This window comes from Trichomonas vaginalis, chromosome I (genome assembly GCF_026262505.1).
Source record: "Trichomonas vaginalis G3 chromosome I, whole genome shotgun sequence".
NCBI classification, from domain to species: Eukaryota; Parabasalia; order Trichomonadida; family Trichomonadidae; genus Trichomonas; species Trichomonas vaginalis.
The window spans coordinates 14,545,598-14,572,757 of NC_067203.1; the positions used below are offsets into that span (position 1 = coordinate 14,545,598).

The 27,160-nt window shown below is 33.8% G+C and overlaps 7 protein-coding genes and 1 non-coding gene across 8 annotated transcripts, besides 1 other annotated feature; 2 read left to right on the plus strand and 6 right to left on the minus strand.

Annotated features, from left to right (window-relative positions):
- Window positions 1-16: 16 nt before the first annotated feature.
- TVAGG3_0986470 (somatic diversification of immunoglobulins) lies at window positions 17-1,425 on the plus strand (the record flags this gene model as incomplete). The annotated part of the gene is made up of 1 exon (XM_001582554.1): window positions 23-1,399. One exon carries the CDS (start codon window positions 23-25, stop codon window positions 1,397-1,399), a length of 1,377 nt encoding a protein of 458 aa, XP_001582604.1.
- Window positions 1,426-1,818: 393 nt separating this feature from the next.
- Window positions 1,819-3,078, minus strand: TVAGG3_0986480 (cellular component assembly; the record flags this gene model as incomplete). Its single annotated transcript, XM_001582553.2, has 1 exon — window positions 1,887-3,059. One exon carries the CDS (start codon window positions 3,057-3,059, stop codon window positions 1,887-1,889), a length of 1,173 nt encoding a protein of 390 aa, XP_001582603.1.
- Window positions 3,079-3,126: 48 nt separating this feature from the next.
- Window positions 3,127-4,713: a mobile genetic element.
- A 791-nt stretch (window positions 4,714-5,504) lies between these two features.
- On the minus strand, window positions 5,505-5,982 carry TVAGG3_0986500 (transcription corepressor protein; the record flags this gene model as incomplete). Its single annotated transcript, XM_001582552.1, has 1 exon — window positions 5,588-5,857. The coding sequence occupies one exon, from the start codon at window positions 5,855-5,857 to the stop codon at window positions 5,588-5,590; it is 270 nt and encodes an 89-aa protein (XP_001582602.1).
- A 312-nt stretch (window positions 5,983-6,294) lies between these two features.
- Window positions 6,295-6,504, plus strand: TVAGG3_0986510 (uncharacterized protein; the record flags this gene model as incomplete). Its single annotated transcript, XM_001582551.1, has 1 exon — window positions 6,295-6,504. The coding sequence occupies one exon, from the start codon at window positions 6,295-6,297 to the stop codon at window positions 6,502-6,504; it is 210 nt and encodes a 69-aa protein (XP_001582601.1).
- A 296-nt stretch (window positions 6,505-6,800) lies between these two features.
- On the minus strand, window positions 6,801-8,091 carry TVAGG3_0986520 (SH3-domain family; the record flags this gene model as incomplete). The annotated part of the gene is made up of 1 exon (XM_001582550.1): window positions 6,822-8,087. The coding sequence occupies one exon, from the start codon at window positions 8,085-8,087 to the stop codon at window positions 6,822-6,824; it is 1,266 nt and encodes a 421-aa protein (XP_001582600.1).
- A 912-nt stretch (window positions 8,092-9,003) lies between these two features.
- TVAGG3_0986530 (DNA repair DEAD helicase RAD3/XP-D subfamily member family) lies at window positions 9,004-13,355 on the minus strand (the record flags this gene model as incomplete). Its single annotated transcript, XM_001582549.1, has 1 exon — window positions 9,055-13,341. One exon carries the CDS (start codon window positions 13,339-13,341, stop codon window positions 9,055-9,057), a length of 4,287 nt encoding a protein of 1,428 aa, XP_001582599.1.
- Window positions 13,356-14,065: 710 nt separating this feature from the next.
- Window positions 14,066-14,139, minus strand: TVAGG3_0986540. Its single transcript has one exon. It is a non-coding gene; the product is annotated as a tRNA-Ile (tRNA).
- Window positions 14,140-14,671: 532 nt separating this feature from the next.
- Window positions 14,672-26,929, minus strand: TVAGG3_0986550 (dynein heavy chain family protein family; the record flags this gene model as incomplete). Its single annotated transcript, XM_001582548.1, has 1 exon — window positions 14,672-26,929. The coding sequence occupies one exon, from the start codon at window positions 26,927-26,929 to the stop codon at window positions 14,672-14,674; it is 12,258 nt and encodes a 4,085-aa protein (XP_001582598.1).
- Between the last annotated feature and the right edge of the window lie 231 nt (window positions 26,930-27,160).

Sequence of the window (27,160 nt, forward strand, 5' to 3'; positions counted from 1 at the left end):
TGTAAAGGAAGTGTCAGAAAAAATGGATTTGGATGATCCAGGTCCAATTCCAACACAAACAGACATTAAAAAAGTATGCTCATTATTAGCAACAGATATACGCAAACTAAACTCACTAAAAAAGGAAGATGAAACAGAATTTCACACACTTTGTCAATCAATTTTAGAAAGTACTAAAAAATTAGAAGAATTAACTGAAATTGATGGATTTTCCTTGGTTTTGTTTGGTTCAGACTTATATCCATTTATCAATTCTCTTATTTCAATTCCAGATACAGAAATTTCAGCAATATTTTTATCGATTTTAACCGATCTTTCTGAGAAAACAGAGAATATAGAGAGACTCATTAAAGAAAAATACATTATTACAGCTATAAAAAACGCAGAATCAATAGATGAAATCAATATCCAGAGTGATGCTCAATATTTGTACTCTATTTTCAATTTGATATCAACAATAATCGATGGTTGCGAAGAACCAAAAGCATTTATTGATTCCTTTATCAAAGATACGATATTATTAAAATTAATTGAAAGACAATTTCAAAGAGACGATTTTGATCAAAATGTTCTTGCTGCATCCGAGTTATTAGCCATTATTTTACAATCTAATACCTCTACAATCGCTTTAATTGATGACGGATTTATTAATTTGATTTTACGCTTCTGTGCAAATATGCATACGACCAAACAAGCTGAAGAAGATGAAGCAGCCTCGAATGCATTCAATATCGTCATCATTCTCGCAATGGATCCAGTGACAGTGAAAATTTTAGCAAATTTAGGAGTTGTTGATATTTTGCTACAATGCACTGGCTCTTCATCCCACAAAACGGAGAAGAGTTCGGCTCTGTTAGCGTACAATGCCTTGGATGCTTGTTTGTCCACTTTGCCGCTTTGTTGCGAACAATTTGTTGATGCTGATGGAATTCAAAAGGTTTTTGGTTTGTTAGGCAACCAATCTCTTAAGAAGAACTTTGAGTTCTTGTCTAATGTTATTTCTATCATCGATTCGCTTCTTTCTTCGTTACAAAAAGATTCAACACAAATGAAGAGAGTTTTGAGAAAATTCCAAGAAAAAGATTATGAAAAGATGAATATATGGATAAAACTGACTGAATACTTATTCAAGAATGTAAATTTCGAAGAAGAAGACCAATCAAATTCTGATATCTTTGATACTTTCCTTCAATGTTGTTCATCAATATCCATTTTGATGTATCTGTTGCCAAATGAAGCCAAAGTAGAGTTGGCGTCTAAAATTAATGAATCAATGGTTATTGACTACCAATTAGTCATTGATTCTGCATTAGAGCTGTTGGAACAGTCACCAAACATTAAAGATCGCGTAGAAGGTGGTATTAAAATTATAGAGTTATTATGTAAAAGTGATGAATAAAAATTGTGTTTATTATATTATTCAAATGAGAAAATCTGACCATGTGGTATCTAGTTCATTAATAGTAAGATATATTATATAGGTTTTTATATAAATTGAAAGAAATTAGATTCGTTATATAGAAATATTTATCATTCTGTATGTGAATCTCTTGAACTGAAGCATTTTATTGAATTTTATGAAGCTAGCGTTACTGAAAAAGGAAAAATAGTTTTCAAATTGGGGTATTTTGGATAAATTAGTATTAAGTAGTGATCTTCTCATATTACTGCCAGTTTCTAACAAAAATAGAAAAGATTCGTCTAAGAGAATTTTGGAAATAACTCAAAATTAAAAATCAAAATCCAAGATTTCGCAAATGATTATAATGTTGATAGATTTCAGATATGAATTCGTAAGTATTTCATTACAAAAAAGGCGTTTATTTGATTAAAGCAAATAAATAACGATTTAGAACTGTATCAAAAAAAAATCAAAATCAAGGTTCTTAAGCCTGGTTTTCGGATGTTGAAGGATACTTAGATTCGTATTGTTGTAACTTACTCATCTCATAATGAGCTGTCTGAGACTTCTTTGATCCAGCCTTCTTAGCCTTTGGAGACTTATTAAGTGATGAAGTTGTTGGGCCTTTGATTGTTCTAGACTTTTCCTTATCTTCGTTAGATGCAGATTTAGAGCGCTGTTGATTCCAGAATGCTCCACGCTGGTTAAGATATTCTAAAGCATCATTAACTATAACTTGGATCTCTTCATCTTCCTTCTTTCCATGTTCTTCTTGCTTATTCTTTCCATCATCCTTCTTCTCGCTCTCTGCCTTCTTAGCCTGATCGCGAAGTTCGGCCTGGAGCTCTGTAAGGAAGTCGTAATCTAATGAAAGTTCGCCAAGGAAGTTCTGTTTCTCGTTTGTTGATTGAAGTGGAGCAACCTGCTCTGGAAGTAATCTAGAAATGTCCTTCTGTGGCTGTTCTGGCTGCTGTGACTCAGCTTGTGGTTCCTGCTCTGTCTTTGGAAGTTCGCGAGATTCGTATAAAGCTTTTCTTGGTCTGCTGGATGAATAATTTGGATTTGGCTGGAAAATTTCCTTTCCATTGATTGAGTCAAGAATGGCGTGCTTAGCTTTTGTAACACCATCACGGAAACCTGACATGTCTTTACGGATTGCTAAACCGCGCTGGAAGTAAACAAGGGCGAATTCAAACTCACCCATTGAGAAATATGCTTCGGCCTTTGTAAGAATGGCACGAGCATTTTGAGGTTCTGAGCTCAAAACCTTATTAACGTCTTCGAGGGCCATCTCAGGCTTGCCAATCTGAATATAACAATCTGCACGATCGACTAATATATCTAAGTCGGGATGATCTACCTGCTGCTCACTCGCTTTCGTAAAAGCTTCTATAGCTCGCGTATATTCATTTCGTCTGTAAAGCGAAGTACCCTCAGAGAAGAGAGCCTTGTATTCTTGCATTTCTTTTGGATAACGTCTCTTTTTCTTTTCGAGTTCTTTCTTGTCCTCTTCTGTTAATGGCTTCTCGCCTGGTTTTGGTGGAAGACAAACCTCAGGTGGCTCATCACCATCACCAACATAGGCGGACTTGCCAAGCAAACCCATTCTGTATTTGAAGGTAGTAGTAATCTGCTCTTTCTTGAGGACGCTAACCATTCTGAACTAACGAACTTTTAAAAAGTGACAATATTTTTTGAAAACTCGTTTTTTTACACATTTTGGTCAAAGGTACATTCACTAGGCGATAACAGTAAAATGGGATGAAAATAGGATAAATAGCATCCCTATATAGTGCCTAACAATATTTATACGGGCCAAAAAAATTTGGCTAGAGATTTGGCGAGTTATAAAACTTAGAAAATTGAGAGGGATTGTTATTTTTGAATTTTTTTTGGAAAGTTAAAATTGCGATTAAAAATCGATTTCCAGGAGAACTAAGCATCTCATCATATATTTAAATCGATAAAAATATTAAATAATAGTTGAATAGTATAACAACGTGAAATTATGGCTGAATCTACAGAAAAAATGAACATATTTGACATTTTTGAAAATTCATACGTTAGATGGTGACAGACTCATAAACTATACTTTAGCTAAGATTGATATATGGTTTCAACAACACATGGTTAAAATCGTAAAATATTTTAGATTTCAAAAAGATATATATGGTAATATAATGGAACAAAGTCAACAAATAGCATGTTAAATATGTTATAATTAACTTTTTATTAGATCCAATAGTAGATATCGAATGGTTTCCAGCTTTATGGTTAAATATTTTCTTTTCGAGCTTCTCTTTAACTGTTGTATTAAGGTTGTAAATTTTTGATGCTAGAAACTATGGAATCTTCTTTGCTGCTGCATTTTTCTTGAGAGTTCTTGCAATTTCGAATAGATCTGCGCATTGTATGAAATGGAGGCTTTAAAATATCTTGAAAACAGAATAGGACTGCTTTTCCAAAGGAATGCTTACTTGTAAATCAGAGAGTTTCAAAATTGAGAGCAAGATTATCATCATAACTTTCGATTTTGCTGCGAAAAAGGAAGACAAGTAATTAACAAATCATTTACTGTTGTTCATCAAAAGAAGAAAACTTTGATAACAACTAATGATGATAAAATCAAGCTATCTTTTAATATTTTAAATTGATAAGACATTCAAAATATTTGAATGGTTTAAAATATTTTCTTTTAATTTCTATAAGATATTATCATGATTATATAATAAAATTTAAATTTTTATTCAAAAAGGCAATATTTCAAACTTTTAATTTCAAAAATCTTAATTCTGCAATAAGTGTATTTAATTGTAGCAAATTTAATGATCCTTCGTCATGCTTAGCAATTTGGAACTCATAAATTAATGATTTCTTCAAGTAAAATTCTGCATTATTTCAAAAGTCAATAATTCTCTAGTAACTTTTCTTCAAACCCTAACCATTATATTATATGTATAATGGAGAATAATTGCAAAGAAAGATAGCCGAATTTACTGGGTAGTTCTTGTGATGCGAAATAATTGCAAATTAACACCTAGTTTTAACAGCATCAATCTCTTTTTGCTCTCATTTAAATGCATTCGCACACTTTAATTTTGAAATATAAGAGTTTTGGAAATTATCAAATTTATCTGCTCAAATACTATAGATCTTCATAAGTGTTAATAGAATCATTAGCCTTACATATAGTGTTTAATATAATGATGCACATTATACTGGGATTCATTCCTTATTCATCTAGTTATTATAAGATTTACAACCCCATGAAAATTTAAAATTTTGTCAAAAATAGTGAATGTACCTTTTTTTGGTCTAATCGATATTTTAAAAATAACTTACCTAGTATACTCTAAAATTAATAAAATCGGACATTTTCAATGTTTATTTACCAACGAAATAATTCTCCTTTGAGTGAATTGAAGTAATTTGTATGATATTTGTTTTTATTTTACCTTACATATTTAGTTTTTATACTAGCGTTTGCTAAATTGAATAGATATAGGTAGGAAAATCAACATTGAATTATATGGGACGGTGTTATTTTGTATTTCAAACCAGTATAACATTGTAGAGATTTTTTCCACTACAGACATAATGATTCAGCACGATATTAAAAGAAAATTTTCCAAAATAATGATCTTTTTCTCCAAACCCTCTCAGATAAGTTTGTCCATCTATTTTGCATCATAATCTATATATTTTAGAATTTAATAAATTTAAATAAAATTCCAAAAAATCGAAAATGAAATCAAAGTTTTAGCAATTTATAGTGAAAATTATCATTTCGAAAAAATTTGGAAAATAGAATTGCATTTAAAATAAATAATATGCAAAATGGACGTATTTTGAAAACTAAATTCCCGAAAATATTTCTTATTACTGATTATATCATTAATATTTTCAACCATGAGCGTAAAATATATTAGAATAGTGGCCAATAGATAGTTTCTAATGACATTACTTACTAGTTTTAAATTTAGTAAGAAATTGTTTTTCCTAATCTTTATAATATGTATTAAATTCACAATCATTGATATGTACCTCATGCCAAATAGAAAATTCTTCTTTTGTTATATTGCAAAAGAAAAATTTGGTATGAAAAAAATTGAAATAAGAAAGGAAGTAATATAAACGGGATTTAAAACAGCCTGTATATTTTAATCATATAAACATCAAACAAATTTATTTGTATGCCTTTTCGATTTGCTCGATTCCTTCATGAGCCTGAGATTTTGGATCTTCCTTAGCAAGACGAATCGCCTTCTCTAATTTCATGTACTGAAGTGATTTCTGAAGTAAAGTAATTAAAGCGTTAGGTGGAATTTGAGAGCCGGAAATATTTGTTGAATCTGCGAGAGATTCGGACTCGAAAATGAATGCCGAATGAACAAAGCCATTTTCCTGGAGATATCTGTAAACTAAATAATTCATCTCATCCTGAGAAATAGACATGTCGCTTTGTTTATTTGTTTGTCACTTTTCATATGAATCAAGAGATTTTGAAGTTTTACCTTTAACACGATACTACCAATAAGAGCATTTTCAATAATTTGCTAATCATAGCCTCTAAGAAGAAAAATCATTTTGATTCTGCGCTATTTTTAAACATAAAGGGGTATTTATGCAAATACATATAGACAATGCCTGTTATAAACTCTAGGCCCATTGCAATGCATGAGAGCAAATGATTTCATATACAGATATTCCAAATCAATACCCAAAATACCATATATACAGATATATAAAACTTACTCTTCATATCTCAGTGATGCTATTTATACCACATATCAAATATTTGAAATCTGCTTTACTAACACAGGTTTGAGAGATTCACTACGGTCAAAAGTGAATTTTTTTTGATACTTCCGTTTAATTTTTCAGTTTTCTAAATGAACTCTGAAGAAAAGAATGAACTACTCATGAATCTTCAGCGCTTTAGCTCTCACAGAGCCATAGAGATCGCAAATGGGAATTTAGAAAAGCTCAATCTCTTATTAGAAAGTTCAGTTAAATCAACACAGATTCGTGGGCTTATCGCTCAAAATCTGCAATACACAGCTGAGAATAACCAAAATCTCAGATATTCGAGTTCTTATTAAATTGATTATCATTTATTGCTACATGATACATTCATTTATAGCCAAATTAGTTGTTTTTGTTATGTAAACGTTTAGCCTTTACTAATTTTATTACCATTTTTCTCAATACAATTCAGTTTATTATTTCCTACAATATTAAGCCAAACGTTCTCGCCTTCATATAATTTTATCTTGCACTTCGATAATACAAGTCATAATTAATATTATTTTCTAACGAAAAGACAAATTTTGAAAAATTTTGATCAAATTGATGAACAAATATATAGAAAGTTTATGAAAGAATAAAACAAAATGAAAGAATTGGTGAAATGACTGAATTATCTGATGTGAACAACGTTTTCTTCAGGAATTACGCCTTTTTCTCCTTCGATATTCTCATAGACGTATTTTCCTTTTCTCTTATGAACAATTAAGAGCTCTCCAGCCTGGGCTTTGATCGTATCGTCAAGACCAAGATTTGTATTTACGACAATTGCGTATTTTGCGCCAATTGGCATCACAATGTCTGAAGGAACGAATCCTTCTCCATTCTTGGTCTTGATGTAGCTCCATTCTGCAGTTAAATTATCGAAAATGTAAACTCTTTCTTCTTTAGCTACAGAAATCCCTTTTGAGTTATCCTGAGCCTTGAAATCTGCAGTACATACCCCGTATGATATCGGGAATGTCTTTGTATATTGGAATTTGAGAGCCGGAGGAATATTTAATCTTGAGTCGTTGAATGAGAATTTATGAGGCGTAAGTTTGATAGGAATATATGTTGTACGGACAATACCATTTTTGATGAAGAAATTAACAATATCTTGAGTCCAGAGATGCTCTACTTCCTCATCTTTTGGAATTCCGTCTAATGTAATAAGATTAGTAGTTGTAGGGGTAAAATTGCATAAAATCTTCTTGATTTGGGCACCACGTCTGATTTCTGCAATTTTTAGACGTCCAAGAGTACTAAAAACTGACTTCATATATTGTTGGTGAGCTTTGTAGAGCTGCTGGTATGCCTGCCTTAAAAGGAAGTTCTGTTTTCGGAATGCTTCACAAGCGTCTCTAAGTTCAGTGTCATTCTTTTGAGATGGGTTAGATTCGTAATGTTTATACAGTTTTTCGAGTTTTTCTTGCTGTTGCAAGGTATATGCGTACGAATCTTTAAGAGCTATAAGACTGTTGGCCCTGTAACTGATAGCAAGCTGATGATCGTTCAAAACTGATTTAATGTTATTTGCTACCGATTCATTGACAGCAGCTAGCTGATCAACAACATTCTTCTTAAGTCCTGATGAGAAATCGTCCAGGCGAAGTAAAACCTTCTTTAGTACGTCAAAATATGTAAGGAAGAATTGCGTTTGTGTTCCTGGGAAGCCAGGTGCAACAAAAAGCCGTTCATTAGCCTCTATATTCTTTATATTATTCTCGATATCCGTTTGACTTCCAGCAACTTTCGATATTTGTTTAACAATTTTAGAGTAATAGTGTACCATTGACGATATTTTCTTTGTGATCTTCTCGGAATACTCGAGCGCAGAATTAACATTTGTTTTTCCTTTTTCAAACTCTGCGTCTAGAGTATCAAATACCGCTTTCATTCAGAATCTTAGATTTGAATTTTTTTTATTTTACACCAATTGAATTTTAAATTTTTGGAATATTAAATTGTATTATGAATTATCTTTATGCTCACTTTGCTTACAAAATTTTATCCATTTCAATTTTGTAATATTTGAGATGACTTGTGTCCAGTCGATTTGATGTTGTTATTTTATTCAATCAATTTGTAACAGGCCGATTTTCTCGAGCGCACGAATTTTTGTCAGACAGTAATTGAATTACTGATTTTACGAAATTAAAATAGAACATTAGGGAATGATTATTCGAAAAATAAAAATTCAAATTGAGAGGATTATTTCTATGGAGTTTAAATCGTCGTTCAAAATTTATGTTATTATAAGGATCTACTACCAATGGTATTTGTAATTTACTTAGAAATAGGCTAAAAGAAGAGATATTTTCAATTTTTGGAATTTCATTTGCTATTATTCTAGCTTCTCGCAAGATAGATACTCTACATTTAAGAAGTTTAAACTATTGATGTCATTCATTTGCTTCTAATGAAAGATTTAAGGGTAATAAATTTTCGATTTCATGGAATTTGAAGATTTTTGTTATTGCAACGCCTTAGTGGGCTATACACGAACAGTTCTATCTATATGTCAAAATATGACCTTTTTTATTTTAACAACCCCAAATCAAATATGTGATTAAGACAAAATAGATATCCGAAAATCCTAAATCATAGGATAATGTAACAACTTAACAATTCCAACAATATCAATATTCAAAACCAATTTGATGATAAAAATGAAAATGCAAAATGATTGATAGAGATTTAACATTTTTTGTTAAAATCATCATATTTCATGTCTTGTTGAAAAATAAATTTTTCAATTTCATAATCAATTTTTTTTAAATTTTGCAATAAAAGTCCAAAAAAAGTAATTAAAGTATAACAAATAAATTACAAACATTTTATTATATACAAATACATATATATTTCTAAACTTCATTCAATGCGGTAAGAGAAACGAGTTTACCGCACATATTTACTGTAATTTTTGATGCCAAAAACATTACTGATTCGACATCATTAAAATCTTTCTTTGAAGCAGCTTTAATTGATGCTCCAAGTAACATTCCACACTTACAATAAACTTTGTTGTAAGCGCATTTATCATCATTAGAATATTCATCTTTTCCTATTGCCAAGTTTGAATTCGCCATATTCGATCTAGAAACTTGGAAAACAACAGGAGGTTTAGAAACACCAACCAAAACCATGTATCCAATTTTTCTTGGTGTCTTAAATTCGCATTCTTTAATACTCTTTATATCAGCTAATTGACATTTACAATTTATACAACAAATTGTCAAATCATATTTCTTATTTGTATCATTTGTTGTTGTATTAGGAGTATTATTAGTTAAAGGAGGAGCAATTACTTCTGGATTACGAGGAGCGAAAGGAGAATAAGGAGGAGGAACTGGTTGAGGACGCTGCAAATAAGGATTGAATTGGTTATAGTTATAATAAGGATAATAACCATTGATTGCTTGCGGTTGTTGTTGAGGAATGAATGGCTGGTTCTGTTGCATTGGATAGTTCTGTTGGTTATATAAATAAATCTGTGTGTTGTTTGATTGAGAAACATAATTTTGTTGTGGATTAAAAGCTTGTGAATTTGATGTATATCTCTGTTGAACATTTTGCTGAGAAACTGTTGTTTTTTGATGAGTTTCTGGAGTGATTCGTCGTGTTGTTGGTTGTTGAGGAAGCAAAGAAGGATTCGATGGAGGACGAGCAACAACAGTTGATGAAGAAATTTGATGAATTTGTGATGGAGTAATATTGTGATCCTTTTTTATTTGTTCAAATTTTGTTTGTGGATCAGGATTAGTTATAGGAATAATTACAGATGATAATGGCTTGCTTTCTACTGGAGCAACAATGGTTAACGCATTCTCTTGTTTCACTTCACTTTTGACATTTTTAATTTCATTTTTGAAATGAATTATTTTTGGATCTATTTTAGGTTTTGTTTCAGCTTTAACAGGAGTTGTTTCTGCTTTGACATGTTTTGGTTCAACTTTAACTATTTTTGTTTCGGATTTTATGGGCTTAAATTCACTTTTTACAGGTGTTTCTGCTTTGACAATTTTTGTTTCAGTTTTGACTTCACTTTTTACAGGCGTGGTAGGTTTTATTGTTTCATTTTTAACATGTATTATTTTGGTTTCTGTTTTGACAGGTTTTGGTTCAGGTTTGACTTCACTTTTTACGGGCGTGACTGGCTTTATCGGTTTTGTTTCGGTTTTGACAGATTTGACATCACTTTTTGGAGGCATTTCAAGTTTTGCCACTCTATTTGAGTTTTTAACAGGAGGTTCAGCTTTTACAGGTGTTGAATTATTATTTTTCACAAATCTGAGAGGAATTTCTAATTTTTGAGGTTCTAGATCTTTTACGAAATTTGGAATTGAAGAAGGCATTTTTCCTTCCATGATTTCTCTTCTTATTTCAGGTCTTTCTAGTGAATCAATGAAATCACTGTCAAAGAAAGCGTATTTGAAATCATCTTGAGCGAGCAATTCTTGGAAACCAAATGAAGTGGAAAGTTCCGCAAACCATGGAATATTTGTCAATGTCGGTAAATAAGAATTTCTAATTGTTTCAAGAGTTGTTGGAACATGATCCAAAGGATATGGTTTTGGTTTCTTTTCTGGAACCGATTGTTCAATTTTTGGTTCATCCTCTTCTTCATCACCAATATATATTGGTTCATCACTGTCATCTGATGAAGAAACAAGATCAATCACATCAACAATACGTGATTCTTGTTCCCTTTCAGGTTCTGGACTTTCTTCAACATTTTGTTCAACCAATTCTTCATTTTCTTGATTATTATTGTTGTTATTGTTGTTTTCTTGTGTTGTTCCAAGAAGTGATTTACATAAATCATAGAATTTTCCAAAAATGTTCTTATTTTCTGTTTTTGGACTCTGTTTGTTTTCAACAGCAGTGTTTTGTTGATTGTATTTAGGTGGAGGAGGAGGAACTGGATGTTCTCTTACAATTGGTGTTGACATGTAAGGTGCTTGATTCGAACATGATCGAATTTGGTCGCTGATATACTGAGTAACTATTGAATTTTGATTGAGAGGTTTTTGATCGTCAGATGATAGGAGGGAAGTTCCCTTTTGGTCGAGTGACTGATTCTGAGGTTTTTGGGTGTTGACAAGGGCTGATGGGATGTAATTCGGTGTTGACTGGTTGTAGTCTATTTCTTGCTTACCATCGAACATTGATTTCATCTTTTGTTGGAAGAGAATGAAATCATTAATTGCTTCATCAGCTGTTTTATAAGTTTGTTCAATGTTTCTCGTCATCCATGAAGGAAAGTCTCTTTGTGGATGCAATCTGTCCTCAAAAACAAAGAGAGCTCCGTAATCTTGGGAATGTCGAATTACTCTTCCAAGGACTTGGAACAAAGTTCTCATACCCTGACCGTTGTACCACAATTTACCATTATACTTTGGCCTGTTCTTGTTATTAAAAAGCCTTTTTTGTATAATTTCTTGTTCTTTTGACGGTGGATAAGGAATTCCAAAGCAAACAACGGCTCTTGCATGGTAGTCAGAGAAGTCTATACCTTCACCAATACTTCCTTTGCATATAGCGAATAAAACTGCCCTTCCTTTGCAATTTTTATAATCAGAAATAACTTTTTTCATGTCTTTTCCTTGTTCTTCGTTGAAGATCCATCTTTCCTTATATATCTGTTCTGCAATTCCGGCTTTTCTCCATACCTTCATCATCTTTTCTCTCACTGCATAACTTGGCATGAAGACTAAAACACCGCCATCAGTGTTTTTAACGATGCTCAGGACACCACGACCGAAATCTAATAATATTTGCTTACCCCTCTTCTCCATTTCATCAAAAAGTGAAGTCATTCTTCGACCATTTGTTCCAACGATCTGATAAAGCTTTACTTGGTCAGGTGAAATGACATGAGGAACCGAAGCTTTTATGGGAAAAGGTAAACCAAGTTCAGATTCAAAGGATTGTTGTGGACTTAAAGTACCTGATGCGAGAATTATGGATTTGGCTGATTTCCCAGCTTGTTCGAATACGACTGATGGATCCAAACATGAGATCTCGAAGGATGATGCATTGATATTCTCTCCAGGAACAAAGATATAAACAAATGATTCTTGTTTTTGAGGAGTAATAAGTTTCAAGCATTTGCCTAGTTGACTAGCAAATGTTATCAACTCTGGTGGGTCGTAAAGTATCGAATTCGTTGGTGTTGCTACTTCCGGATTTGAATAATCGACAAAATCATGTCCAAGAGCCGAAACATCAGGTCCGATGATGTGAGAAAGGTTATGATATGCAATATGTGTCTTCCCTTCTACTTGTTTTCGTTTTAAATAATATTCCCATTGTTGTAACATGAATTCGAGGAAACTGTTGGTTAATTTGATCATATTATTGTATATTTTGACTCCGAAACGATCAGATTTTCGCTCAGCAATTTGTTTTGCGCTGATATTGATTCGAGTTAAGAGTTCGAATGGCATTTTAAAGGTAGCAATGTTACGAGCTGCATTTTCAATGTTATGAGCTTCATCGAATATCAAAATCGAGTTTGTAAGAAACTCAGAAGAAAAGATTGTATCGAGATAATAATTGTAAGGACTAAAAATGATTTTTGCTGATGATTTTAAGTTTTTTGCAAGATAGTATGGACATGCAGCATGTCTTTTCCCGTATTGAAATAACTCTTCAAGATCAAATTTTGGTAAATCTCCTTCAATAGTGAGAGAGCGTGGAGCTTTTTCGACTTGTGCATGTACGAAATACGGACATTGCTCCTGTGTAACACCGTTGACTGTTTTTGGATGTGTCAAGATATAGCAGTTGATATCTGTATTTGGAGACTCTCTGACTTCATCATTAATGCATAAACGTTTTCTTGACGCAAGAACTGTCATTTGTACTTTATAAGGAAGTCTCTTATATTCGCTAATTACTTGTTTTAATTGAGTATGTGTACGACTTGTGTAGATAATAGAATCAAGTTTCGGATCAACATGTTGATATGCTAGAGAAGCACTCAAAAGTGCTAACGTTTTGCCTGTTCCAGTTGGAGATTCAATTAATGCGTTATGATTTGAAGCAATTCCTTTGATTGTCTTCTCCATAACGACTTCTTGAGACTTATATGGCTTCTCATATGGAAATAAGACATCTATACCCATAATCTTTTGGGCATAAGCCATATGATGCCTTTTTTACTCCGGAATTTGTGTCTGTTTATTAATTGCTTTCTGAAAGATCTGAATTATACAAGCTAAGTTAAGACCAATTTAATGTCATAATCTATTCAACTTGCTTATTTTTAATTTTCAATTAATCATCTCACTTAATATGGACTGAATGTATCACATATATTATATCTATCTGGAAGATATTCAATTTTCTTCTTCTTCTTTTTTAAATAATAAATAAGATTTCATTTTGAAAATTGTGGAGTTCTTTAAATAGTTTTACATTTGGAAAGATATCATCTCATCATTCTAGGTATTTCCTTATGATGATTTGATCATAAAAATACATTTAGAAAAATATCAATAATTTAATTCAAGATCGATAGCAGTTTTTTGTAAAATCTCACAGGCCGACAGAGATCAACCAGATATTTGAAACTAGGTCAGCAACATCTAATCATTTTAGACTGATCAATACATCTAGAGATAAAAGTCTTACTTGATCACTTTTATTTGTAATTATTGAAGCAGTATTTAGTATCAAATGTATTGTATATCTAGTGGTGTGTGAATTAAAGGATCATCACCACTTCATATTGAAGTCGTCAGTAGTTCCGAAGATCAAGAGCTCATGTTCCACTATTTTTTGTTCTGAAAACTGAACCTTCTTAATTTTCACTCTTTCAGTGTGGAAAATCAAATTTAATGTTTTTGCTTTGATATGATTTAAAAAAAATATTTCGGGCGGGGCTTGAACCCGCGACCGTCTGCTTATAAGACAGATGTGCTAACCGACTGCACCACCGAAACTTTCGAGAAAGTTGCAATAACTGATTTTAAGATAAATAATATGCACTTTTCCATTATTTGAGAATGACTTTCAAATCAATAACGAGAGTCAGAAAGAATTTTAAGATCATTTCTAATATAACATATGAACTAATTAAAAGTTAAACATATTAAATTTAAATAATGCCCTCAAAATCGGCCTTGGATTTTTTACGAATCTTTCTCGTCTTGGACCATTAAGTTAATAATGAGAGCCAAGATTTTGGCCATTATATGGAAAACACTTATTCTATTTCATATATGATGTTTTCGCGAAAATGTAAGTGTGGTCAAGATATTGATGTTCTCATTTAACGGCATCCATTATTAAATTAATGTAATGATTTGGATTATTAGAATAAATATTCATCTTAAACAATGTATAATAACTTGAATACATTTTGTGGTTCAAAACAATTAATTTAACAAATGATACATTTATTAAAACATACATATAGTTTAATACATAAATATAAATATAGAAAAAAATAATATTAATATCAATAAAATCTTGTTATTGTTGTGTTGTAATGAATGCTGCAACTGATCTTTGTATCCAGTGATCAGGAACAATCTGAGGTGTTGGAAGGAACAAAGATACAATGTAGTTAGGAAGATCGAGAGCTCCTGTTCCTCTGTTTTGTGTTCTGAAAACAGGACATTCGTAAGTGACATTTGGATCATATAAATTCTTTTCATCAGTTGGAACTAAATGCATAACAGGCAGTGATGAAATTAACTGTCTCTGACCACATTCCGCAAGACATTGCTTCTGTTCATCCCATCTTGCACCTTCAAGAGGAAGTCCTTCGATGTAAATTCCAACTTCTGGTTCAGAAACAATTTTGTCTGGAGACATTTCTGACAAACATGTTGTCTTCCATTTCAATGTATCGAATGGAACTGAATGACTTCTTGCATAGAGCTGCAAGATCGCAGTGAGGAACTCTTCAGGATGGAAGAATGCTCCTAACCTGTAAACAACAGGAGCACCCATTCTAACCCAGTTATCAAGGAATGCAACTCTTTGTTTCAAATCTGCCATGTAAGCTCTAAGATTTAAGATTGAAGGGAATGACTTTTCAAGCCATTCTTCTGGAACTTTGTTTGCCAATAATCTCTTGTTCAATGTTTCAAGTCTTTCATCGATCATGATTAAACCCTTAAGTCCATTCCTCATAGCTTGTAACGACTCAGAAATGACTTCAATAAGATTGTTGTACAAAACAATTTCATGCAACAAAACTGTTGTCATCATTTCATCTGCTGGGAATTTCTTCTTGAACTGGAATATGTTGAATGGCTTAGGAACATCTGATATCAATGACTCAACAAGATTAATTGCGAACTGTTCTTCAGATATAGAATCAGTTGCTGCAACTAATGTTGACTGGACTTCAATCAATGATGAGAAAATTGACAATGCTTCATTTCTTGCAATGATTGTACTTGCATTCTTGGAAAGACCGACATCGACACCTGCGGTAACAACAGGCCATTCTGAGATGATTTGTAACAATTCACTCAATGAGCCTCTGTAATGCGGTGCTTTGTATCTTTCACCGAATGAGAAATTCGGTTGATTTACTTCAGGACTGAAATATCTTCCTAAAAGTGACAACAACAATCTTCTATCCCAACGATCTGTAACTCTTCCACCGTAATTGAGTTCACCGATGACATAAGAAAGTGCTTCGAAAGGAACTTCACCATCAGTGCTTTCTCCCAAGAAGATCTTCAAGTGTTTGAGGGAAATGTTGTAGTCACTTGGATTGAATTCGTAAGGAATGTTCCATCCGATTGATCCGAACTGCAAACGTTCAAGAACAACAGCGTGGAAGAATGCCAAATGGAAACCAAGTTTCTTCTCAATGATATTCTCGTTGGAATCGTATTCTTCCGCATTGAAACCGTTGTAAATTCTCATAACGTTTTCTCTCATTCCCTTTGGAATTTCGTAAATAAGTTTTGTGCCTTGATACAAAATACCAATTGGGAATTGAGGACTTGACATTGTAACTAAACAGATCCTGAATCGAGGATTGACAGTCTTTGGATCTAAATTGTTTATAATGTTCTCAAGTCTCGGCATCCATGACAAAGAAAGATGGCAGTTTTGTAGCAAAACCCAGTAACCATTTGAAGAAGCTTCTGCAATTAATTCTTCTGCTCCTTGTCCACGACCTCTACCAAGTGAATATGACTTGAAGTACTTGTCAGCTTCCATTGTTCTTGCGACATTTATGATTTCATCTTGTGGATCGATACCTGGCATGATGATGAAAATCAATGGAGAAAGAGGATTGCTGTTCTTGAAGACATTCTGGAGTTTGAGAGTTGGAGGAGTGACGAACTCTTTACCCATTGAATTCTCAATGAATATATGTAATCCTTCACGTACTCTTTGTAAATGGAAAACTCTCAAAACTAATAATTTCTCGAACGGCGACAATTCTGCATCGAAAGGAAGTTTTTCTGTCTCAGGAGTAGGCGAATCCATGTAGTTTGCCCATTCTTGAGGTTTCTGTTCCAATGATTTGAGGAGTCCTTCGAAAACAGGTGCTGCTTTGCTGAGATTTACAGCGATTGACCAAACATCATCTGGTAAGAAATTCGTTGGATTTGGTTCATTAGAAACAGGAGGAGACAGCATGAAAGCCAATTCACTTCCACTTATTTGTTTCGTTGCGAAACCGATTCTGATTGACATCAAAGTAGAGAACAACAATTTGTGTCTTGAGAACAATGAATAAGAAACACTTTCGTAGAAATGAGTTGCAATTGTTTGATGGAACTCTTTGATCTTTTCTTCGTTGTCTTCTGGATGAGGGGAATCAATAATTGCTTGTCTGAACAGTTCAACAAACCATTTAAGAGAGAATTGATACATTGGATCAATAACAGAGAAATCAGAAATACAGAAATACAAAAGAGCAGCTCTTTCTGCAACAGGGGAGAAAGTTTCTTTGAATTCATTGATGAGTTTTTCTGTTTCCAAAGAAGCTTCCATTTGTGTAGCAATATCTTTTGATGTTGCTTGAGCTTTTTGCAAAGTCTTAATAGCATTATCATCATCCAAAATATCACTACCAGCATTTGAAACAATATTGAGAATTTCGTTTTCGATTTCTTTCAGTTTCTTCGTATTTGCAGCTGATGCTTCCATGATTTTAACTCTCTTTTCATCTAAATCACTTCTTTCTACTTCAATCAGGTTATTCAACAACAAATCTGTTAATCCAAACTGTGTTGTTGTGAAGTTAATCAATGAAACTTGTGAACAAACTTCAGGAGAATAATGAGGATTTGGATATTTCGTGGAAATATACAATCTGAATGAATCTGAATAAGCAATTGATTCACCACCAAGAGAAACTCTCTTGATGCCATCAACATTGTGTATTTCACGTGAAAGAATTGGATCTAACAATGGATCTAGTTTCAATCCAACGTTTTCAATCAAAACAGGCAAACCAAAACTGACACAACTCTTCAATCTTTGGAGGAAATCACTTTGATCGAATTGAAGGACATTCATTTTTTCTCCTTCAACAGCTCTCAACCATTTAGTACCACTTAATTGTGGATCAATTAACAATGGGAATGATTGATTCTTTGTAATAATCAAAGCGTTTTCAATTGAGTTTGTATCATTTGGTAAACCTTTAACTATCCAATCTCTGATGACGCCATCATTACCAAGAGCTGCTTGAATGGAGAAATCACTTGTATAAGCAATTTTCTCGGTATCCAAGAAACCTTTCCATTCATTAATGATGTCGATTCTGAATTTCGGTGAGAAAACACCGATATATGTCAAAACACCTGAAATCAACAATGAATCACCAAGAATGAATTGGGCAGTATTATGTAACTTTTGTGCTGTTTCTTCCCATCTTGCTGTTTCTCCTGATAATCCACTCATTATCTTCTCAGCTCTTTCTAATCTCGCTTGAGTATTTGCGACACTTTCAGCAAGTTCTTTTTCTTTCTCTTTCTGGGCTTTGACTGAATCACTCAAGTTCTTGAGTGTTGCTTCGACTTGGTCTAAGTGTTCTTGTGCTTTTGCGAGCATTTGTTTCGATTGTTCGAGTTTCTTTGCTGCTTCTTCAGCTGCGTTTCTGAGTGGCAAAATTTGCTGGAAAACGAACCAATAATCAAATGAAGCACAAACCCAATCATACAAAGCACCAACAGCTGCAAATGAACCACTAGCAATTGACTTCTTCTCAGCTCTTTGATCTGGTTCCGTTGGAACGTATTTCTTCAGTTTGTTGATTGTTTCTTTCTTGAGATCTTCAATTCTGAAGTTTTGTACGTTTTTAATGAAACCGATATCATTCAACAACGAAATAACTTCTGGCCAATAATCTTCTTCCTTTGAACCAGGTGTTGGACCATTAACAACTCTTGGTCTACGTCCGAACATGATGCAAACAGCTTCAAAGGTATCAATCATACCACTTGAAGGTGCATGCAATTTCTTGATATTCGAAAGAGAATCTTTATCTAATCTTAACACAGCATCTTGTGCTTCTTGTAACAAAGGTTGTGCTTTCTTGAATTGTTCTTGAGCAACAGAGTTTGCCTTTGTAGCTTCTTCAGCTTCTTTCTCTGCATTTTCTCTTTGTCCTTCGACTTCTTTTCTTGTCTCTTCGACTTCTGCTGATTTGACTTTGAGTTCTTCAAGCATGTGCTCGCATTCAGCTCTTGTCTTCTTGAGGACAGGAATGTTTTGGTCGAGTTCTTTAGACATCTGTTGGATTTGTTCTCTTGTTGTTTTGATCTTTTCGACACCACCTTCGTAATTATTTATAAGATTTCCTGTTTCTTGGCCTTTCTGAGATAAATTTGCTGAGAAAGTTGCCAATAATTCGAAGTATCTCGAAGGAGTAACAGCGGTGAAACGTTTTGTTTCTTTAAGGAATCTGTCTGCAATTCCTTCAACTGATTTATGCATTTTAACTAAAACAGTGATGATTGATTTGATGTTATCAGGAGAAACAACACCACTTTTAGTTAATGATGCTCTTGCAACAGATTCCAAGGCGTTCTGGGACCATGGCATGTACCAATCGATTGTTGACTCGTTTCTTATTGCTGGATAAGAAATCATTGAATCCTTGAAGACTTGTCCGTATGGTGAAAAAGCCATGATTACGTGTAAATTCTTTCTTATCCTTTCAACAAACAAATCCCAATAATCTGTGATGTGGTTTGATAACCCCATGTCTTTTCCTGCGAGTTCTGCTTTGATGGCTTCTACTTCATCTCTTTCATAGAGTTGAGGAACTTCACCATTAATCATCAAGTTCGAAATGTCTTCAAGTTGTTGAGGCATAATTATTTGGACATCTGAAATAATGAATCCTGTTTGGACATCTTCTGTTCCGCATTTCTTTAACAGGTTCTTTAAGTCTTCATGCCATTCAGCAACAGAATAAGTTCTTGTTATAGCAATCTCGAATGGTTCAATGTTACTCATGTACATTGCCAATCTTGCCAAACATTTTCTACCACTAGCTTTGACACCAACTAACAAAGCATGTCCTCCTATTGAAGCGAATATTCTTGTTAAAGCACTGAGATGAACAACAGCTTCTTGGAAGAGGACAATATCAATTGGTTTGGAGGCATCTCTGTTGTGTTCATCCAATGTTAAATTACATGATTTAACTAATTCATCGGATGATTTCGTAACTTCTTTGTATCTTCCAGAATTATCAGCGAAAGTATTAAAGAGAAGGAATTCTCCTGGTGATTGATATTGTGTCTTAAACACATCAGCTAATACTTTAGCAACTTCTCCATCAAACCATTTCCTGTCATTGATTGAATTGAATCTATCTGTGAATTCTCTTGTGATTTCATGTTTCCATAATCTTTGGAATTCACCTTCTGTTGCCAAATTTTGTGTATTTACTAAGCAAATTCCTCTTATTATGTGAACAATGTTTCTGAGATTGAAAATGTAATGTAATTTAGATGGAATTGGTAACAATCTCAATTGACATTGTTCAAACAATTTAATGATTCCTTCAGCTGCTTGTGGGATCATGTTCTTGATTGTAATAGATGCATCTTTCATGTTCCAATTCAATAATTCTTCAGTAATCTTTTGAATTGTCGACATTTCGTATTTAGGAAGATGAATTGTGAAGAAATGACGAGTTAATCTATGTGGTAATCCATACATACCACCTCCTGCAACTCCTGTTGTTGCCAATATCGATGTACCAATGATATTCAAGAATTCAACAGGAGATGTATTAAACCAGCCTCCGTGATCAAAGAATTGTCTTAGGAGTTCTAATGCTGGTTGTGCACCATATATTTCTGGTTTGACTGATCCCAAATTATCAATCAAGAACAAGAAATGCTGGCCAGGAAGAGGTCCGAATGTTCCCAGTTTCTTATGCATGAATTGTAACATAAACTTGGAAATGTTTGATGGTTGTGTACTTGGCGCTAAAGGTAAAACATATGATGGGAATTTCGCTGGATCCAAAACACTTCCAATAAGTGTTTTTCCTATCAATGTCTTTGATGATTCGGGACCTTGAAGTAAAACACTGTGATGGTTACTCAGCAACAATCTCGAGAAGAACAAAGGAGCAGCGTTTTGATTTGTTGGATAGAATTGCTTTTCTATTGGAAGGTTCTGTGTTAAATTAATATTTGTTGTTCCATCAACCCATGGAACCCAATCCATACGTCCGAAATCAGCGTAATAATCGAAAACTGTATCTTTTTGTGGGAAGACACAGTTGGATTGGTTGTTTGTGCATAAATCTCGGAAGAAATTATCGAAAATTGGTCGAGATTCTTGTGAAACAATTCCACCAAATGCCCAAACGCAGCAGAACAAGAAAGCACGTTCCATAACAGCCTTTAACATATCATTTGTAAAGAACTGGATGTTTTCTTGTGGTGTGAAAACAGAAGAGAAAACTTCTTGGTTCAATGGATCTGATTTAATTATTTCATCTCCTTCACCTTGTGTTTGAACTTCTTCTCTCTTTAACTGCATGAAACAGTCCAAAAGCTTCAACATGTTATTGACACAATAATTAGAATTGACTTCGAAAGCGTTCTTTGAGTCAACTTCAATGAATTGTATCAATTTCGGCAAATAATTATCAAACAAAGTCTTCAAACTTGTCATCAAATCTGCAGCAGTTTCTTCGTATTTGTTGCACCATGTTTCAGTCAAAGCTGACCATGGAAGAACACTTGGATCGTAGTAAATCATACCGCAACGAGAAACAGTAGCAGGAGAAGCTTCATCGAGATTATCAACTTCGAAGACCATTTTAACATGAGGACCTAATTGGATACGTTCGTTGTTTGGAAGACAAAGAACTTTGTTATCATCCAACAAAGAGTTCATTGTTTCAATCCATAATGAATCGACAGGTCCATCAACAATGATCCACTTGAGCTCGGACTGATCAGAGAAACTTGCTTGTCTTATAGCCTTTGAAAGAACACCATCAGCCCATTCACTTGTGACAGGATTGAATGAACCATATAATTCAGCGATTGAAATTGCTTTAGGATTCAATCTGTCGTATTTCACAGGCTTTGTTTCAACACCTTCCATTTCTTTGGACATTGCAATTGCAAGTGCTTTGTAACTTGATGATTTTCCACCCATTGAACCTCCTACCAACATTATACCATGTCTGACCAATGTTGTTTCATAGAGTTCTATGCATTTGTCGATATAAATCTGTGCAGGCTGTAATTTGAGTTCGACAAAAGCATCTTTGAGGTTATTAATGAGCTGTGCGTTCTTCGTTTTATTGGAAGTAACACTTGGAAATACATCATGAATAATTCCAGCGAATAAAGGAATATCTGCTGAAATTAATTTAGGAGCTGTACAATCTCTGATGACTTGAACTAAAAGTGTTGCTTCATCAGCATTTAAGTCATTTCTTTTCGCCTTTCCTGCTGTTGAAAGAATAGCTTTCATTGCACGCAAGCCCCAATCGTAGTGGTGGGCATTAGATAATTGTTTTCTGCATAAATCAAACAAAGCAACAAGTTTGACAGATAAAACAGAAGCATCTTTGAAACCACCGGAGAAAAGAAGGATTTCTGAAATGAAAACGAAATCAGGAACCATCATAGCGCATGGTCTGAACACAGCTTTCAAGTTATCTGGTAATTCAGTACGTCCTGCGTAACCTGGGTTCATTGTAATGCAAATAGCTGCATTGACATTGAGTTTGAGTCTTCTCTGATCTAACTGGAAGTAATCCGCATTCTCAGAAATTGCGTTTTGTATTGTTCTGACTTGCTGAGCGATGACGGAAAGAACTTCGATGTTAATACGGTTGAATTCATCGAAACAAGACCATGAACCTGATGATGACAAACCAGCGAAGAATTGAGACATTTGCTCAGGAGTAACTTCTTCAGAACAATTATATACAACACAAGGTCTACCAAGAGCTTTTGCACAATCTCTAACTGTCTCTGTTTTTCCTGTACCTGCTGGACCACTTGGAGCGCCGCTCAAGTTTTGTTTGAAAGCAGATAAAAGTGTTTGATAACATCTATCTGTCAAAGGAGTAATAACCAATCTCGCGGAGTTTCCTGCGTATTCATATGAATATTCATAAGTATTATTGATTGATTTGACCATGATTGTTTCATCATCCCAATAATATCTCAATTGTTTCTGCCATTCAAAGGATTCGACATCAGAAACTTCGTTTTCAATCAATTGAGCAATTATATCTCTGTTGTGGACTTCGAAGATCAACAAACAAGAAACAACTTGTCTTGTTTGCCTGGAGATTGGTTGTCTAACTAATGCTGTAAGGCTTTCAAGTTGTTCGATGAATTTTTGCATCAAAACTTTCAAGCCTCTCAATTTTTGGCCGGCCAAAACATTTGTGACTTGTTGTGTCCACATGATTTGGTTTGTCATCAAAACAACTTGCGCAGGGAATTCAGTGAGCCAGTATTCTCTCTTCTTCTTACCATAAGCAGGAATAGAATCAGCGACATAATCCTTTAATGTTGCCTTCATTTCTTCCTCGAAATGATTCAACCAATCTTCAATTTCAGGAGTGTTTCCATCAACGATATTCGACAATTTAACAGTTTCGCCTGTAGAATCGTTCATATGTGTGATTTCGTTGTTTTCTGTAACAGTTATAGAGTTCACGTACTCGAACAATTTCTGCATTGAATCCTGTATTTTGTCGAAATCTTTTGTATGAGAAAGAATCGAAATAAGTTCATCATTTGACAAGAAGAAGAATCTTGGAAATCCTAATCTCTTTGTTTCAAGATATTCATTCAAACCTTTCGTGATATTATCCAATAATTCATTGCATTTCTGTAATGTTGGTAAAAGAACTTCTCTATGCATAACAGTGTTGAATTCTGAGTGTTCATGTGTCATTTCCATTATTTCTCGCCATGATTTATCAGCCGTTCCCCAATCTCTTGCTTCTGTCAATAATTTCTGTTGAATAGATGTTCCTGTGAAAATTGGCTGCAAATAGAGCCAACTTCTTTGACATAATATCCATGCTTCGAGTGTTTCGCTGCACATCTTGAGGAAATTCAATCTATCTGTAGCGCGTTTCTTTACAGGAGCAATGAAAGGAGATGTCAACAATGTTTGTGTCGTAATTAATTGATCATCAATGACAGATGTGACATCATCAATTTCATGGAGAATGAAGCACTCTGTATCTCTGAATTCTCCTGTAACAAATTTCCTCTGTTGAAGATCAGCATCCATTTGATCTAATGATAATTCTAATGAATATTCTTGAGCAGCGACACTTGCAATCTCTGTGATTTTGTCGTTCCATCTTTCGAGATTCAAATCGAGGAAATTTTGGAGAGTTAACTCCATTGATGGCATGACTTTGAAACCAACAACTTCTGAGATGATTTCCCAGTGCTTTGTCTTGATACCTTGGTGTCTGAGCCTTGTAATAATAGGAACATGAGTTTTGAATGCATCAATTTGTTCTGATAATGGTTGAAGAACTTTTGTAATCAAGACATGTTGATTAGCAAGATCTTTCCTGAGTTTTGTGATCTTTTTAGTGGATTGAGACATGAATTGATTCATTGCATCAGCTCTGATTTGTGGGAATGGAGTATCCATCCATGTTGTATATGTTTGGTTCCATTCTGATGCAAGATTCCATAATATTGATAAAGGAGTGAAATCTTCAATAAGTTTTTGCAATGGTTTGCACATTCCAACTTCGAAATCGAACAATTTCTCGTGAGTTGAGTATGTATCGTTTTGTTCTCTGATCTTCTTGAGTTTTGCACCGATTTCGTTGATTTGGTCGACAGCTTCGATTGTCATATCCAAATCTGTATATTTTGCAGCGAAAGCAGCCAAAAATTCAGTAAGATCGTTAACTTCTGATTCGAGAGTTTGTTGATTCGATCTAAGTTCTCTAACCATTCTGATTCTTTCGACAGATAATGTTCTTTCTGTTTGTTCCATCTCAGCCATGATCTTTTGTGGCATTTGTCTGATGTTGTAATGGAAGTTAACTTCTTCGTTTGTAGTTTCGAAATGGAATTCTTCGAGAAACGCAAATCTTTCGTTTGCAATATTCATCATATTCGTTCTCTGTTTATTGGAATTGTAAACATGTTCAAGATACTTCTTCATAGCCGCTAATTCTTCAGGAGTATTAGGAACTTTCTTCAATGTTACTTCAATTGTATCAAATTCAGTCTTCAAATCAGAAATTCCTTGCAAAGCAAGCGTCTTTATGCGTGTAAGGAATTGGAATATTAGTTCTTTGATTTGAGCTGATTTTTCTTTCTTGAAATCTTCACAAGATACAAAAAATGCACCGAGTTGATAATCTTCTTTCATTGTATTCTGTATTATACCTAATACTTTGTTGAATTCTGTTAATTGTGCACGGTATTCATTAAGTGTTCTTGTTCCATTTGGATCGAAATTCTTTGTATATTCAATTGGATCAAGAGAAAGAACTCCTTCTAAGAAACTTCTTTCTTTTATGAAACTGTCCATTTGCTCCAAGATAGTATCAAGCATTTTCGTGAGCATTTCTCGTTCTTCTTTAATTTGAGATGAACAATCTTCAAAAGAAACAGCAGAAGAGTTCACTTCAACCAATGCAGATTTAACAACAGGTAAATCATTAACTGTTTCCTCGAATTCATCCAAAATTTTGAGAAATCCTTCTTTAAATTCTGCAACAGAAGGTTTAAACGTCAAATGTTTGTTTTCTGTTAATAATGTTGCTGAGAATTGTGAAGGAATTCTTTCTACAGTTTTCTCAGTGTATCTACAAAACAAAGTATTATATCTTTGAAGATTCTTATTGACAATTGTCAAAAGAACAGTATGAAGCATATGTGTTGTTAAAGAAACCATGTTATTAAATATTTCACGGTCCTTTTTCATTGCTGCAAGTTGATTTGGCATTGTATTACCCATAACACCTTCCAAAGTGTTCTGGATTTGTTTCTTGAAGCTTGAAGCAGTTGTTGTCAAAGTATTTCTCTGCATTTTCATGAAATCTTCAAGAGAAACAATTTGATCGTAGTGGTCATCCAAAAAATTCAAAGAAACGGAATCTTGGAAAATCTTCCAGATTGTTTGAATGCCTCTTAAAACAGATTTTTGTGCGTATAAGTGTTTGGCTTTGATTTGTTCGAAAATTGCATTAAAATCGAATTTTTCATGAGGAACTAAACCATTTTTAGGTATTGGAGCAGGTTTAGGCTGTATCAGTAAGAAGTCATCTCTATTAGGTATCGAAGTATTCGTTTGTAAATCTGATACAAACTCCATTTTATTGATAATGAATTTAAATTCATTTGTAACTTCTTCGTCAAGTTGAGAAAGGAGTTGTTGATCTTTTGGACCCATTTTGATATCGAGCTTATCATGGAAAGCTTGTATATTATCAGGAGATAGTGTTGGAATGTTGTCTGTACTCATGTTTGCAACTCTGGAGTCAAATCTAAGTTGTGTTTCCGCTCTGACACACATTTCTTTGGCGTGTGCGATTCTGTCTTGGAATTTTTGTAGATTCTCTTTGCGGAAACGGATATTGAATCTGGCAACTTTCTTACGACGACCTGTACCATCCCATTCGATCAAAAATAAACCGGAATTATCATCATAATCTAATACTGTACATTTGGCCCAGTAAAATGAGCCATCGAGCTGCTGGTACTTAGAATAGGCAATTGGATCTTTCATTAATACGTCAATTGGGAATTCTTGGTAAGTTAAATCATCGAACATTTCTAATGGTAAAAACTGAGGTTCTTCTTGCGATAGTTCTTCTTGTAATGGTGGTAGTGGTTTAATGGGTTGCTTATATTTCGATTTTAATATATCATTTAAGTTGGTTGTAACAGTTCCTGGTGGAAATACAGTGTTTGCAACTTCACCTTGAAGAGAATCGGTAAGTCTTGGTTGATGAGGTATAAATGGTGGTGCTAAACTTGTTTTAGATCGACTTGTTTTTGGATTTGGATTCTTTTTCTTTGTTACATTAGGCTCAACTATGCTTGTTTTACTATTAGAACGTGGAAATGGAACTTCAGCACTCTTGACACTCATTGTTTCGAGTGAATCTGAATGTGATAGCGACCATTCACCAATTTTAGGCGTTCTAATAGAATCTTCAGGAAGCTTTTGCCCTAATTTCTTAACTAATGATTTTTCTTTCATTACATTTTGCTCAAACTGGAGAAGCTGATTTTTGCGCTTAACAAATCGCTCATCCATTGAAGCAAAAAATCAAAAAACGTGCACTTTTTTACATTGTTTTCTATCGGTGCAACGTGCCGATAAAATCTAGATTTTATTCACTTGCTCGAATTAAAAGGATTAATGATATATGTAACGCTTTGCTTCAATAATTTTGATCTTAAAAAGGGGGGAACTTCGTCGACAACAAAGGTATCGACCAAAATTGTTCCCATTATGCTTGACATATGAAGTATAGTAATAGTGTGT